This window comes from Fistularia commersonii, chromosome 15, assembly GCF_037954325.1.
Source record: "Fistularia commersonii isolate RoL2024-O1a breed Wild chromosome 15, RoL_Fcom_v1.0, whole genome shotgun sequence".
NCBI lineage: Eukaryota > Metazoa > Chordata > Actinopteri > Syngnathiformes > Fistulariidae > Fistularia > Fistularia commersonii.
Window position 1 is genome coordinate 12159109 of NC_141298.1, and position 12902 is coordinate 12172010.

Here is a 12902-nt window from a genome sequence, read left to right on the forward strand (position 1 = left end):
GTCAAAATGTCTTTTCCAGAATGGGGAAAATTATACAAATACCATATACAAATATATATATATATATATATATATATATATATATGTGTGTGAAAAAAATGTTTTTTTACTAATATTGATATATATATATATATCAATATTAGTAAAAAAACATTTTTTTCACAATTTTATTGATTTCATATAAATCAATTTGAAATATATATATATTTTCCAAATTGATTTATTGCAGAAAATCCGCTGTTTTTCTTTTTTCTTTTAATCTTAATTTCAATGTTTACTTTCTACTATTGAAATGTTTTGTATATTTTCAAAAATGTAAAAGGTATTTCTCAAAAGTATTTTGATAGGAAAATTATATTGAAAATGTAAAAAAATTGCAATTAAAACGTTTTTAAAACAATCAAAACATTATAGTATCCATATGATTTTTGAGGGATAAATGTTTATGTTTTCCCGATTTGGGAAATTTGATGCAATATTTTCTTTATTTTCAGATATATTAATTTTTTTAAATACAATTTTTCAAAAACACATTTTTTTAATCACACTATAAAAGAAATCTGAAATAATGTTGAAATGTTTTGATTAAAAAATACATGAGTTTATATATTTATACACTTACTGAAATATATTATAAAAAATGTTATGGTACAATTTTTAAAATTTAAAAATTTAAAATGTTAATGCTTGCAAATATGAATCTTTTTTTTATTTTGAACAAAATATCAGATTTTTTTTATATTTCAATCAAAAATATTGGTATTCACTTGTTTAAAATGAATTTAAGAATGTTACAAATAAGTCAAATGTCAAAAGGTTTTTTTTTAAATATTTCATACAATTTTAAAATAAGTAAAAAAAAAATCAAAAAACATTTGTAATTAATGTAGATCAATTTGATATTTGATACGTTTTGAATTATTCAAATCACTGTATGACAATTATTCAGATGAACTATTTTTATGGTATGTTAAATGGTTAAGTCGTATTTTTCCAGATTAAAAAAAAGAATTGATAATGGTTAAGAATCATTACTTTTTCAGATACTGTATTTGTAACAATATGTAAGAAGTTCACAAAAAAGACATGACATTGAACCTGGTGATTTTATTAGGGATTTTTATTTCGGACTGCTTTTTCAAATCCAACACAAACAACATGCATCCAAGGATTTCCAGGACTGTTCAACGCCATCCTTGGAAAAATGTCTTGGTAAAACAAAAAAAAAAACAACAAAAAAAAAAAAAAAAACACACAAAAGTAAATAAATAAAGCTAGCATTTTATTTTTTGAAAAAGCTTTTTTTTTCTCATTTAGAAATTCCCAGTGGGGCGCAAACATGTCCTTCCTCCCGCTAAAGTTATATCTGGAAAAAGCGTGGCTGGAAGAAATCTGACCCATCAAAAACTACAAATGAAAGTAAAAGACAAGAAAATAAAAATAGGTGAATCTGCTGCTGGTCTGTGGCGGTGGAGGGGGCGGAGCCTCAACGGCACAGAGCGTGAGGAAGGAAGGGGGTGATTTGTCAGTGACAGCGAGGCACTAATATTGACAGGCAGTTTATTTACACTCAAACATGGACGCAGTGTGTGGGGGCAATTTTTTACAAACAAACCAAAAAAAAAAACAGAAGAAAAACAGTCTCGTCGTGAACAAACAAACAAGGAGCGGTGGAGCCAATCCCCGGCAGAAGTTTATTTTTATAAAAATATCACTGTGGCGATTCGCTGACTCCATCCACTATTTACAGGGTCCCAACAGAAAGAGGACTGAACCATGGCTTCGGGGGACGGGGTGGACCAAGGCAGACGGTGGACTCGACTGATCTGCAAAGACAGTATACAAAAAAAAATCACCCACTTCATCGGCTTTGTTTTTTTAAAACATTTTTCTTAAAATTATTTGCCTTCTTCCTGTGATATTTTTTATATTTTGATATTTTTTATGTTTTATATTTTCTTTTAAAAAAAAATCCTTAAATGCTTTTGAATTCTCCTACAGATTGTGATTACATTTATAAAGTTTCTTGAGCTTCATTTAAGGCTTATCAAATGCAATTTTTTGACAAATATTTATGAAAACCTTTGATACTTTAAACTTGCACATATGTATACAATTTATATACATGTTTGGGGGTGCATTCATCAAATATAACTATAATATTATATTTAACAAAAATTATTATATATTTCTATCCTTTTTGGGGTATCTTATTTGGATTTGTTTTAATAAAACATTTTTTTTTTAATTCAACTATTGTGTCTCATTTATTATTTCAACCTGTGCAGATTTTTAATAAAAACTTCTTTGAATATTTTTACAAATTTTTACTGTTTTTTTATTTAAACAATAATTTTCTTTGGGGATTTTTGAGAAATTAAAAAAATACTAATTGTTTAAGTTAGGGGGCGATTCTTCTAGCTTCTTTGAATTTTCTTGAAGATTTTATTAAATTCACATCAACTTCTCTAGCTTGATTTTCTTCTCCAATTTTCTTCCTAATTTAACCATTTTTGTATTTTTTGCAAATATGTATTTATTGTTATTAATTTTCAAATTAATTAAATTTTATTCCTGATTTTTTACAAAATAAAAAAAATGCAAAATAAAATTCTATAATTGTATATTGTAAATTGTAAAATTGTAAAATATTATAAAATATACAATCAACAAATATACAAGCCTTTCCTGTCTGTTTTTTTTTTTTGTTTGTTTGTTTTTTACATTTTCATTCGCCATAACAAAATGTTTGTTTACACTTGTTTTCAGGGAAAAAAATTGGGGAACATTTTATTCAGGATTTTTTCAATTTCATTTCTAGTTTAATCTGTTTTTTTTAAGTAATACCCAGGATTTTTTCATTATTAATATTTATTTTTTCATTATTGGACAATTTTTTTCAGGACATTCTTCAGAATTTTAAATTTTCTTACCAACATTTTTCATGTTCATTCTTCTCCCACATTAGTTTTTCAGTTCTCTTTCCTCTATTTTCAACATTTTTTTAATAATTGACTTTCATGTACTCTAATAAGTGAATCTGTCATTTTTATTTCCTTATTTAGAAAGATTACTAAAATGTATTGTTTTTCATCAAGAATTTCTGTCTTTTTTTTGAGGGCATTTTCTTTCAATGTTTTCTGATTTTCTTCTGAAATTTTCATGTTTCATTTATTTCGTAATCAAAGTATTTGGTTGATTTTGTTCCACATAAGGCTATAGTATTTTGGACATTTTTACTCAAGAAATTCTTAATAATGTTACATAAAAAATACATTTTCACATTCATTTAAAATGTACATAAATTTTTTTTTTTTTCCAGATTTAAAGATGATCAAAAACTTTCAGTATTTTTTTCTGAAATTTAAAAATCCTATTTTTTTTCTTTTCAAAAGCAGTTTGGTTTTGATGTTTGGTATTGATATTTTTATATTTACTACTCTTTTGTTCTGGAAAATTATTTTTTTCTAGTAAGCCTTTTTACATTTTTCGAAATCCTTTTTTTTTGTTTTTCGAAATACGTTTTTTTGTTGATCATATTTATTTTCTTGTTTTTTTTCATTTTTTATTCCACCTTTTCAAAACACAAGTAAAGTGTAGTAAAGTATTTTTTCTTTGAAAGCACTTGCTGATTTTTATTACATTCATCTCACTTCATATCTTTTTACTGTTTTAATTTCATTTCATTTTTCTATTTTATTTATTTTTTATTTAATAAAACTTTAAAAAAATTTAAAGCTTTTTGGGTGTTTTATTTTTACAATTTTTTCATCATATTTTCTTGATATGCAACTATTCAGCATTTGGTCTAAAAATTGTTTACAATTTTTTATATTTTCATTGATCAAATCCCTGCTAATTCCTGTTTCTTCATTTTGAGCCAGCACCGCTTCTTGGGGGAACATTTACTCCAATATATTATGAATAATCAAAATATTTTTAAAACATTTTGTAATTTAAAAAAAAGTGATATTTAAAATATTCTTGCTGTTTTCTAATTGTATGAATACCATTTTCCCCATGTGTTTTCTTTTTTTTTCACATTTCCACATGAACAAATGTTATTTCTTGACAAAAACACTTGAGTAAAGCTTAAAACTGATTTTTTTTTTCTATTTCTTTCTTTTTTCATCTTTTCTTTTATTGCCTTTAAACGTTATTTTTTCAGTCATATTCATAGAAGATTAATGTCTTCTTCAACTTTTGTTTATTATTTCCTTTTGGTCGTTTTTCATCTTCAAAAAAAATCAGTTATTGTTGGAGTTTTTTACATTTTTCTTTTCTGTTTTTAACAATTTTTCAAAGATTTTTTTTGTTGATATTCAATGGACATTAAATTTCTGATTTGTCTGAATTAAAAAAAATAAAATTTCAAGTCAGACGGGGACAGGAAGGAGGAGGATCCACCCTCACCTCAGACGTTCTCCGCCGTCAGGTGGAACCAAAGGTGTCTAATATCCAGACGGGTTCTGCCAGAGCTGAGGAGGCAAGGAGACGAGGGTTAAGGAAACGAAAGGAGAGGAGGGGTTAAGGACAGTTTAAGGAAAGGAGGTGAGGAATGGGGGTGAGGCGAGGATGTAAGGAGAGGAAGGGTCAAGGTAAAGAAAGGAGGTAAGGAGTGAAGGGTAAAAGGAAAGAAGTGAGGAGGGGTTAAGGAAAGGAAAGGAGGGAAGGAGAGGAGGTGTTAAGGAAAGGAGGGAAGGAAAGGACAGTTTAAGGAAAGAAGGTAAGGAATGGAGGTTAGGCAAGGATGTACGTAAGGAGAGGAGGGTGAAAGAAAAGAAGTGAGGAGGGGTTAAGGAAAGGAGAGGAGGGGTTAAGGAAAGGACGGGCAGCGTAAGGAAAGGAGTTAAGGAGAGGACAGTTAAGGACAGTTTCAGGAAAGGAAGTAAGGAAAGGACAGTTTAAGGAAAGAAGGTAAGGAATGGGGGTTAGGCGAGGATGTAAGGAGAGGAAGTGTCAAGGTAAGGAGAGGAGGGTGAAAGAAAAGAAGTGAGGAGGGGTTAAGGAAAGGAAAGGAGGGAAGGAGAGGACAGTAAAGAAAAGTGTTAGGAAAGGAGTTAAGGAGAAGAAGTGAGGAAAGGAGGGAAGGATAGGGAGTAAGGAAAGGGGAGGACAGTTAAGGACAGTGTAAGGAAAGGAGGGGAGGAAAGGAGGGAAGGGTTAAAGAAAAGAAGTGTGGAGGGGTTGAGGAAAGGACGCAAGGAGAGGAAGGGTCAAGGTAAGGAAAGAAGGTAAGGAGAGGAGGGTAAAAGAAAAGAAGTGAGGAGAGGTTAAGGAAAAGAAAGACGGTAAGGAGAGGAGGGAAGGATAGGAAGTAAGGAAAGGAGGGAAGGAGAGGACAGTAGAGAAAAGTGTTAGGAAAGGAGTTAAGGAGAAGAAGTTAGGAGAGGAGGGTTACAGAAAGGAGGGAAGGATAGGAAGTAAGGAAAGGCGAGAAGGAGAGGACAGTTAAGGACAGTTTAAGGAAAGGAGATGAGGGAAGGAAAGGGCAGCGTAAGGAAAGGAGGCAAGGAGAGGAGGGTTAATGAAAGGAGTTAATGATAGGAAGTAAGGAAAGGACGTGAGGCGACGCTGGAGTCATGATTAAAGTTGAGGAAAAAGAACGGAAACAGGAAGATGAATACATTTATTCTTCACGATGTACAACTTCCTCTACGGACAGGAAGTGACCTCACTTCCTGTCTATCTACCTCCATGTTTTGTTCTATTTTTTGTCCGAATCTCCTCAGGAAGGAGGAGGAGGAGACGACGATGGATCCCGACAGGAAACGGAACCCCGACGGACAGGAAGTGGGAGGGAACCTGGATGATTGACAGGTGACAGGAGGCCACGCGATCGGCCGGGAGATGAGGCGCTGGACGACGGCGCCCCTTGTGCGCACGTGCGACCGGTCCGCGGAAACGTGGCTGATGAAGATGAGGATGAAGATGAAGCTGTGGGGTCTCAGGAGAGCACGCTGGTGTCGTGGGAGTCGACGTCCTGAACGTTACTCACGCCTCCTCCTCCTCTTCCTCCTCCGTCCAGCACACACTCCTCCGTCATGTTCTCGTACGGCGGCGAGGAGGACGGCGCCCGCAGAGATTTCCCCTGGAGTCTGGAGGGGAGGAACCACATGCAACATCTTCAGCATCAGCTTGCATCAACACTGTGAAGATTAGGAGGTCATGGTTTGAATGGTTCTCATGTGAGCAGAAATAAATTGTTATTATTAATAACTCTGAATTATCATAATTATTATTATTCTTAAAATAAAATAAGATGGATTTTTTTTTTAATTCTTCATTGTATTTTTTTACTTTTTTTAGTTAAATCGAATCAGGATAAAATTAAAATTGAATTAAACTTTGAATCAAAAAATTCAAGATGAAACTGAATGAAGATTGAGCGCTGAATAAAGTTTCATGACATTAAAATAGATTAGAGTAAATATAACGTTAAACTCAAATGAATAAAGTTATAAATTGAAATTAGATTAAATTAAATTAAATTGAACGTAGATTGAAAGTTAAATTAATTTTCAAAATTCAAAAACTAAATTAAATAAGCATTTAAATTAAAAACAATAAATGAGAATAAATGAATTCATTGAAATTGAATGAAGAATGAAGTTATATTAAGTTTTACTGAAATAAAATAAATAGAATGAAATATGCATTTCCATTAGAAACCAAATGAAATTAAATTAAAATGAGAATAAATAAATCAACTGAAATTGAATTAAGATTGAAAGTTAAATGAAATGAAATTTAATTAAAATAAGTAAGATTTGAAATAATATTGAATTCAAATGAATAAAGTGAAAACACATTCAAATGAGAATAAATAAAATTAAACTAAATTGAGACTGAAAGTTAAATCAAATTCAAAGTATAACAAATAGGATTAAATACGTATTTAAATTAAAAACAATACAATCACATTAAAATTAGAATCAATTAATGAACTGAAATTGATTTCAGTTGAAAGTCTCATTTAGTTAAAATGAATAAGATTAGATGTAAAATGAATTTAGTGGAAACAAACTCAAATGACATTAAATAACATTAAATTAAATTGAGATTGTAACGTAAAGTAAAAAGTAACAAAAATAGAATGAAATGAAGTGAAGTAAAATAAAATTGAAATAAGACTCGAAAACATAAAATTAAAAAACAAAACAAAATAAAATTCAATAAAAATATGAAGGATTGAAAAAACAATTTAAATGAAAAATAAATAAAAATGTTAACTGATAAAAAAAAGATTGTTGGTGAAGTATAAATACACTACGACACATAAATTAATAAATCTAAGAATGATATCAAATCTCTGGATTGAACAAACTTTCTGGCCACGCAGACGCAGACGGCCAGCAGGCCAGCCAGCAGCACGCCGCCCGGAGCCCAGACAGCCAGCGCCATGCTCGTCCCCCCCGCCACCGCCCCCGACTGCACGTCCACCACTACGGACACACACACACACACACACACACACACACGTTAACTTGGCCCCCCTGCAGGCACCCCCCCCCCCCCCGCCCCCCAGGTTGTCTCCTCACCCTGGAGTCGACCTTCATCCACAGTCGCTGCAGAAGTGGCTGGAAATAAACACACAACAATCAAATGCGTGTGTGCGAAGTGTGTGCGTGTGTGTGTGTGTGTGTGTTGCGTCCCACCTGTGCAGGCGGGGGGCGTGGCGTTCCACTGAGACGGGTGCCCGGGGACGCAGCGGATGGTGGCGCCGCCCTGCAGGCGGTGTCCGGGGTGGCAGGAGAAGCTGAGGGTCTCCCCGGCCTGGTAGAAGGCCTTCTCGGCGCTCTGCACGCTGGTGGAGGCGGCGCCAGGGTTCCTGCACGGCTCGTAGCGCTCGGCTGGGGGAGGGTGATCAATTTAACACTTTGGTTTAAATGTGATAAAATTAGAAAATAAAATGGTAGGAGTCTAAAATCTTTCAACACTTCTTAGATTGAGGTTTCCTTTTTTTACTTATTATTCTAACTTATAATTCTAAGTGATATAATATAGTTATAATATATATTTATATATAATAATTCTATTAAAAATTGAACATGATTATTAATTAATTAATTTATCAACAGTCAATTATTTTCTGATTATTTTCCTTACACCTGATTTAGTTGAACATACTATTGTATGTGTGTGTTTTGGACTTGTATGGACTATTATCATTATTATTTATTTATTGATTTGTTTGTTATTTTGATCCATTAATTAATCCGCTTTTTATTATTAATAATTTATTATTATTTTTCTAATATTTATCTGAAAATATCAATATTGATGAAAGGAATTCTTTATAATAGTTTATGATTTATTTATTTTTGTTTATTTTTTTACCGATTAGGTAACTTTTGATTAATTCTACATAGAATTAATTAATAAATAAAAATAATTCATATTGTTCAATTGTTTTCTTATGTCTGATTTTGTTAATTATCATCATCGTCATCTGAATTATAATTGTTTTATTCTTACTTTATTTTCATGCTGTATCTTGATGCATTTGTTTATTATCATTGTAGATATAATTATAGTTAATTATAATAAATGCTCATAAAATAATAATATAATAAAGGTATCACCATTATCATTATTATGAGTATTTATTTTTGCAATATTAGCACATTATTATTGTTGTTACATACATATTATTTCATTATCTCTCTTTATATAAAATTATCAATTTTAATACGGTGAATTCTTTATTATAATGTTTTTATTTGTATTTTTTAGTGGATGATGGTGTAACTTAAGTATCAATTCATGAATATTAACATCTAATTATTTTCTTCACATCTGATTTTGTTTTTATCGCCATTATCATCATCATCATCATTATTTATTTACTCATATCTTATTTAATGTTGTATTTTTCATCCACTTATTTATTATCCACCATCATTACTGTATGGAATATGTACTATTGTAATATTAGCACATAATTATTAAAATGATTAATATCAGTACCATGAATTCTTTATGATCATTTATTTATTTAAATTATTACTTATTAATACAAGATAAAAATGATAAAAGTAAAATTCCTTCAATGATTCTTTGAGGCTTTTTTTTTTACCAATTTGTAATTGTAAATTTAAAAATAACTAAATAAAGACTTAATTCATTTAATATTCAATTTTTTTGCTCTACATCTGATTATTGTTGTTGTTGTTATTATTATCATAATTGCTATTATATTTTCATTACTGTTAATATTATTTATAAACTCCTACATTATTTAATATTGTATTTCTACCCATTTACACATTATCCATTTTTATACTTGTTTATAATCCACCATGATTATGATTATTTACTGTGGTAATATGAGTTCATCACAATTCAAATAACCAATATCAACACCATGAATTTTAATTTGGTCATTTAAAACTATTCCTATTCTTCCGTACTTTGTGCCCCCGGCCGACTCACCCACACACTTGGGCGGCGAGTCGCTCCACTTTGGCGTGGCCGCCTGCCGCCCGCAGCAGGCTATGGCGGCGGCGCCCTCCAGGACGTAGCCCTTGTTGCAGACAAAGTGCACCGAGGAACCCAGGGTGAAACGGGCGGCCGTCAGCGTCCGCCGGCCGTGTTCCACGTTCCCCGGGTCCGGACAGCTGACCACTGCAAACGCCGACCACACTCAAATACACCACGTGGAATAACTCGGTAATACACGCCATTGCTACTGTATCATCAAAATGCATTCACACATGAATTGCTATAAAAGTGATTTGCTGCTTCATTTAGTGATTTTAAATTGGTCTTTCTGTTCTTGAGATGTCCCCGTCCCTTTTCCCTTGTTTGTCACGCCAAGAAAAGCTAGAAAACATTTTTAATTCATTTTCTATTTCCTCAAATCCCCAGAAATAACAATAAATAAAAACTTTTATTGCATGTCATTACTGTGTTGTACAACGTTACTATGCTATTATTTTATTGTGATATATTTTATTGTATATATATATATATATATATATATATATATATATATATATATATATATATATATATATATATATATAAATTATATATATTATACATTATATTATAATATATATATATGTATATTTATTTATAATATATTTTGTTGTATTTCTTATTCTCCCTCCTTCCTATTATTATCTAGTATTGTTATGTTTTGCTTGAAACTCTGGCACAACAATTTCCTTCGGGATAAATAAAGTTGTTCTTATCTTATCTTATCTTATCTTATCTTATTATGTAATAATAACAGTAGTAACACTGCAATGACATGATATAGTCTAATTGTCATTTCCTGTCTGCTCAAAAACAAACCATCTGACTTAATGCTGATCTTTTAAAAATTATGTTTCAAAAAAGGTATTTTCAGAGAAATTTTAATTTGTGATTTTTTGATGCACAGATGAAATGTTTGATTTATTTCACTGCTTTGAAAAATTTTAATCAGGAATTTATTATGATTTATTTTTATTTTTTTTAGGGGGATTCACAGATTGAATATATCATTTATTTCACTACTTTGAAAAATGTAAATCAGGGATTTTATTATGATTCTATTTTATTATGATTTATTTTGTAAATTCCAGGTTTTACATTAATTTAGTGATACCATAGTTATAACCCTGCCATGACATAATATAGTCTAATTGATGACTAGATTGATGACCTCAGACTGGATGCAGTCTATGGTCCTGTCAGCTCAGAAACAACCATCAGGTTTCTTGCCGAGCTTTAAAACACCACTTATTTATTTTGATTATTTATATTTAAATGTATATAAAATATATTTCATAGCCTTTTTTTTTTCCCAAAATCAGCAACCCCGACCTTGGTCGCAGCGCGGCACGTCGCCGCTCCAGCTCAAGTCCCACTGACACATGAGGACGTCGGCGCCGGCGAGCTGGTATCCGGGGTAACACTGGTACGTCACCACGGTGCCGTGGACCAGCTCCGGGTGCGACGTGCTCTTCCAGCCGTCGGCGATCTCCGGAAGTTCGGGGCAAGTGTCGTTCCTCGCCACCTCTGGACGGGGAAGAGGTGAGTTCAGGGAAATTTGGATTTTCATTTTTTTTTTTTTAATTTCAGGATGAAAAGTTTATTTTATTTCTGTGATTTGAACACTTTCAAACATTTCAGTTTTTTTTAAATATTATTTAATTTATTTCAAAAATTCCAGGGCTTGGTTTCGGTTTACTGTCCTATTGAGACAAACAGATTTTCTTAACGGTTTAAGCTTCATTTAGATTCAACTTGAAAAGTTACTTTTCTTCCCAAAACCTCATCTTTGATATAATTTGTTGAAATATACAGAAATCAGAGAAACAGTAAAAATAAAAGGAAATCTGACAGCAACAAAAATTAAGAGATTTTAAAAACTATGTATCAAACAAGGTATTTTCTGGGATATTTGAATTTTCTGATATTTTGATTCACAGATGAAATTTAAAGAAAATCGGGAAATTTTCTGAATTCAAGATTTTTTTTTAATTTTATTCAACGATTTATTTTCTAAATTTCAGGTGTTTCACTTAATTTAATTTTCTTTTCTTTGACAATTTTTTTATCCTAAACTTAAACAGTATTTTCTTCCTAAAATTTTAGATTCGATATAATTTGTGAAAAATGTAAATTAAAAAACAATCCACATCAAAAAAAAAATTACCTTAAAGTATGCATTAAATCAGAGAAACAGTACAAATAAAATGAAAACTAAAATTAAAACATTTAAAAACACTACGTATAGAACTTGGTGAAATTTAAATTTTCTGATTTTTTTACATTTTCATAAATTTCACTGTTTTTAAAGAAATCAGAAATTTTCCAAATGTATGATTTTATGTAAATTTTATTTGATTTATTTTCAAACTTCCAGGTTTTTGATTCAAATAAAAAATCATTTTAGACAAACAGTTCTTTTATTAAATTTAATTTTGATTTTTTTTTTAGCCTTTTTTTTTAACTTTATCTACTGTGTGGAAAATATCAATTTGAAAAACTCAACATAATAAAAGTATAAGCTGATAAATAAGTATAAGCTCATTAAATCAGAGCAATAGTACAAATAAAATAAAATCAGAAAAAAATAAGTCGGAAATCAATTTATAAGGAATGATTTAAAATACATTTGAAAACATCAGCTGCATAAGTCTGTCATTTATCTTTTGGCCCAAAACAGCTAAAAAAAAAAAAACCCAATTAAACTAATTTAAAAAAAAAAAGGAAAATTAATGTGATAACATCTGCAAAAAATATTTGATTGTATTTGATAAAAATAAAAAAATAGTGTTTATACATTTATTATTAAATTATATACGTGACAATAATATTTATTATGGAATAGAAATGAAAGATAAATAAATAAAACCACAACTTTAGATCTATTATTATTACTATTTAAATTTATGATGTATTTAATGAAGTTCTATTTTCCATAAACAAACACCTCATATTTATTTTCCACAAAACTGAAGAGGATTATTCACCAAAGAAATGCACGACGAAGCCGTTGTTGTATCCGTACACGTTGGTCGCCGGATCCGACTGGAACTGGATGGTGACGTCGGCGCCGGAGGTGTAAAGCCGGAAGCGCGGCCGCTTGCCGCCGTACTGGCCCAGGATGTTGGCTGACAGGTCGTCGCCGTCGTAGAAGGTCAGGAGGTCGTTCTTCCCCACGTTGAGGCTGGGGGGGGAGACATGATGTCAAGAGTTTTTACACAATTGTTGCACCAAAAACAAAAGCAGCCTTTAATTTTTTACAGCGTGGAGTCTCTGCATCCCATCCATTTGAACCTCCAACACTAATAAATATCCAGAAGTTTCCAATATCAGAGTAATAATAATAATAAATGATAAATAAAAATAATAACCATGATAATAAAACATGTATCTATAGAGAGCTTTCCTTCAGAGTCCCA

General features: G+C 31.1%; 1 protein-coding gene across 3 annotated transcripts in view; it reads right to left on the minus strand.

Annotated features, from left to right (window-relative positions):
* Nucleotides 1-1105: 1105 nt before the first annotated feature.
* The window catches only part of LOC147226536 (seizure protein 6-like), a 44591-nt gene continuing 32794 nt past the window's right edge, over nucleotides 1106-12902 (minus strand). For 2 of the 3 annotated variants that reach the window (XM_086160678.1, XM_086160680.1), the window contains exons 10-16: nucleotides 12471-12667; nucleotides 10816-11010; nucleotides 9436-9627; nucleotides 7659-7853; nucleotides 7542-7580; nucleotides 7328-7445; nucleotides 5617-6098 (exon numbers count right to left, since the gene is read on the minus strand). In XM_086160678.1, coding sequence (XP_086016804.1) covers nucleotides 5948-6098; nucleotides 7328-7445; nucleotides 7542-7580; nucleotides 7659-7853; nucleotides 9436-9627; nucleotides 10816-11010; nucleotides 12471-12667 — 1087 coding nt within the window. In that variant the 3' untranslated portion in view covers nucleotides 5617-5947. Of the gene's footprint in view, nucleotides 1827-4413; nucleotides 4479-5616; nucleotides 6099-7327; nucleotides 7446-7541; nucleotides 7581-7658; nucleotides 7854-9435; nucleotides 9628-10815; nucleotides 11011-12470; nucleotides 12668-12902 lie in introns of those variants that run through there. The other variant, XM_086160679.1, reaches the window with a different exon arrangement.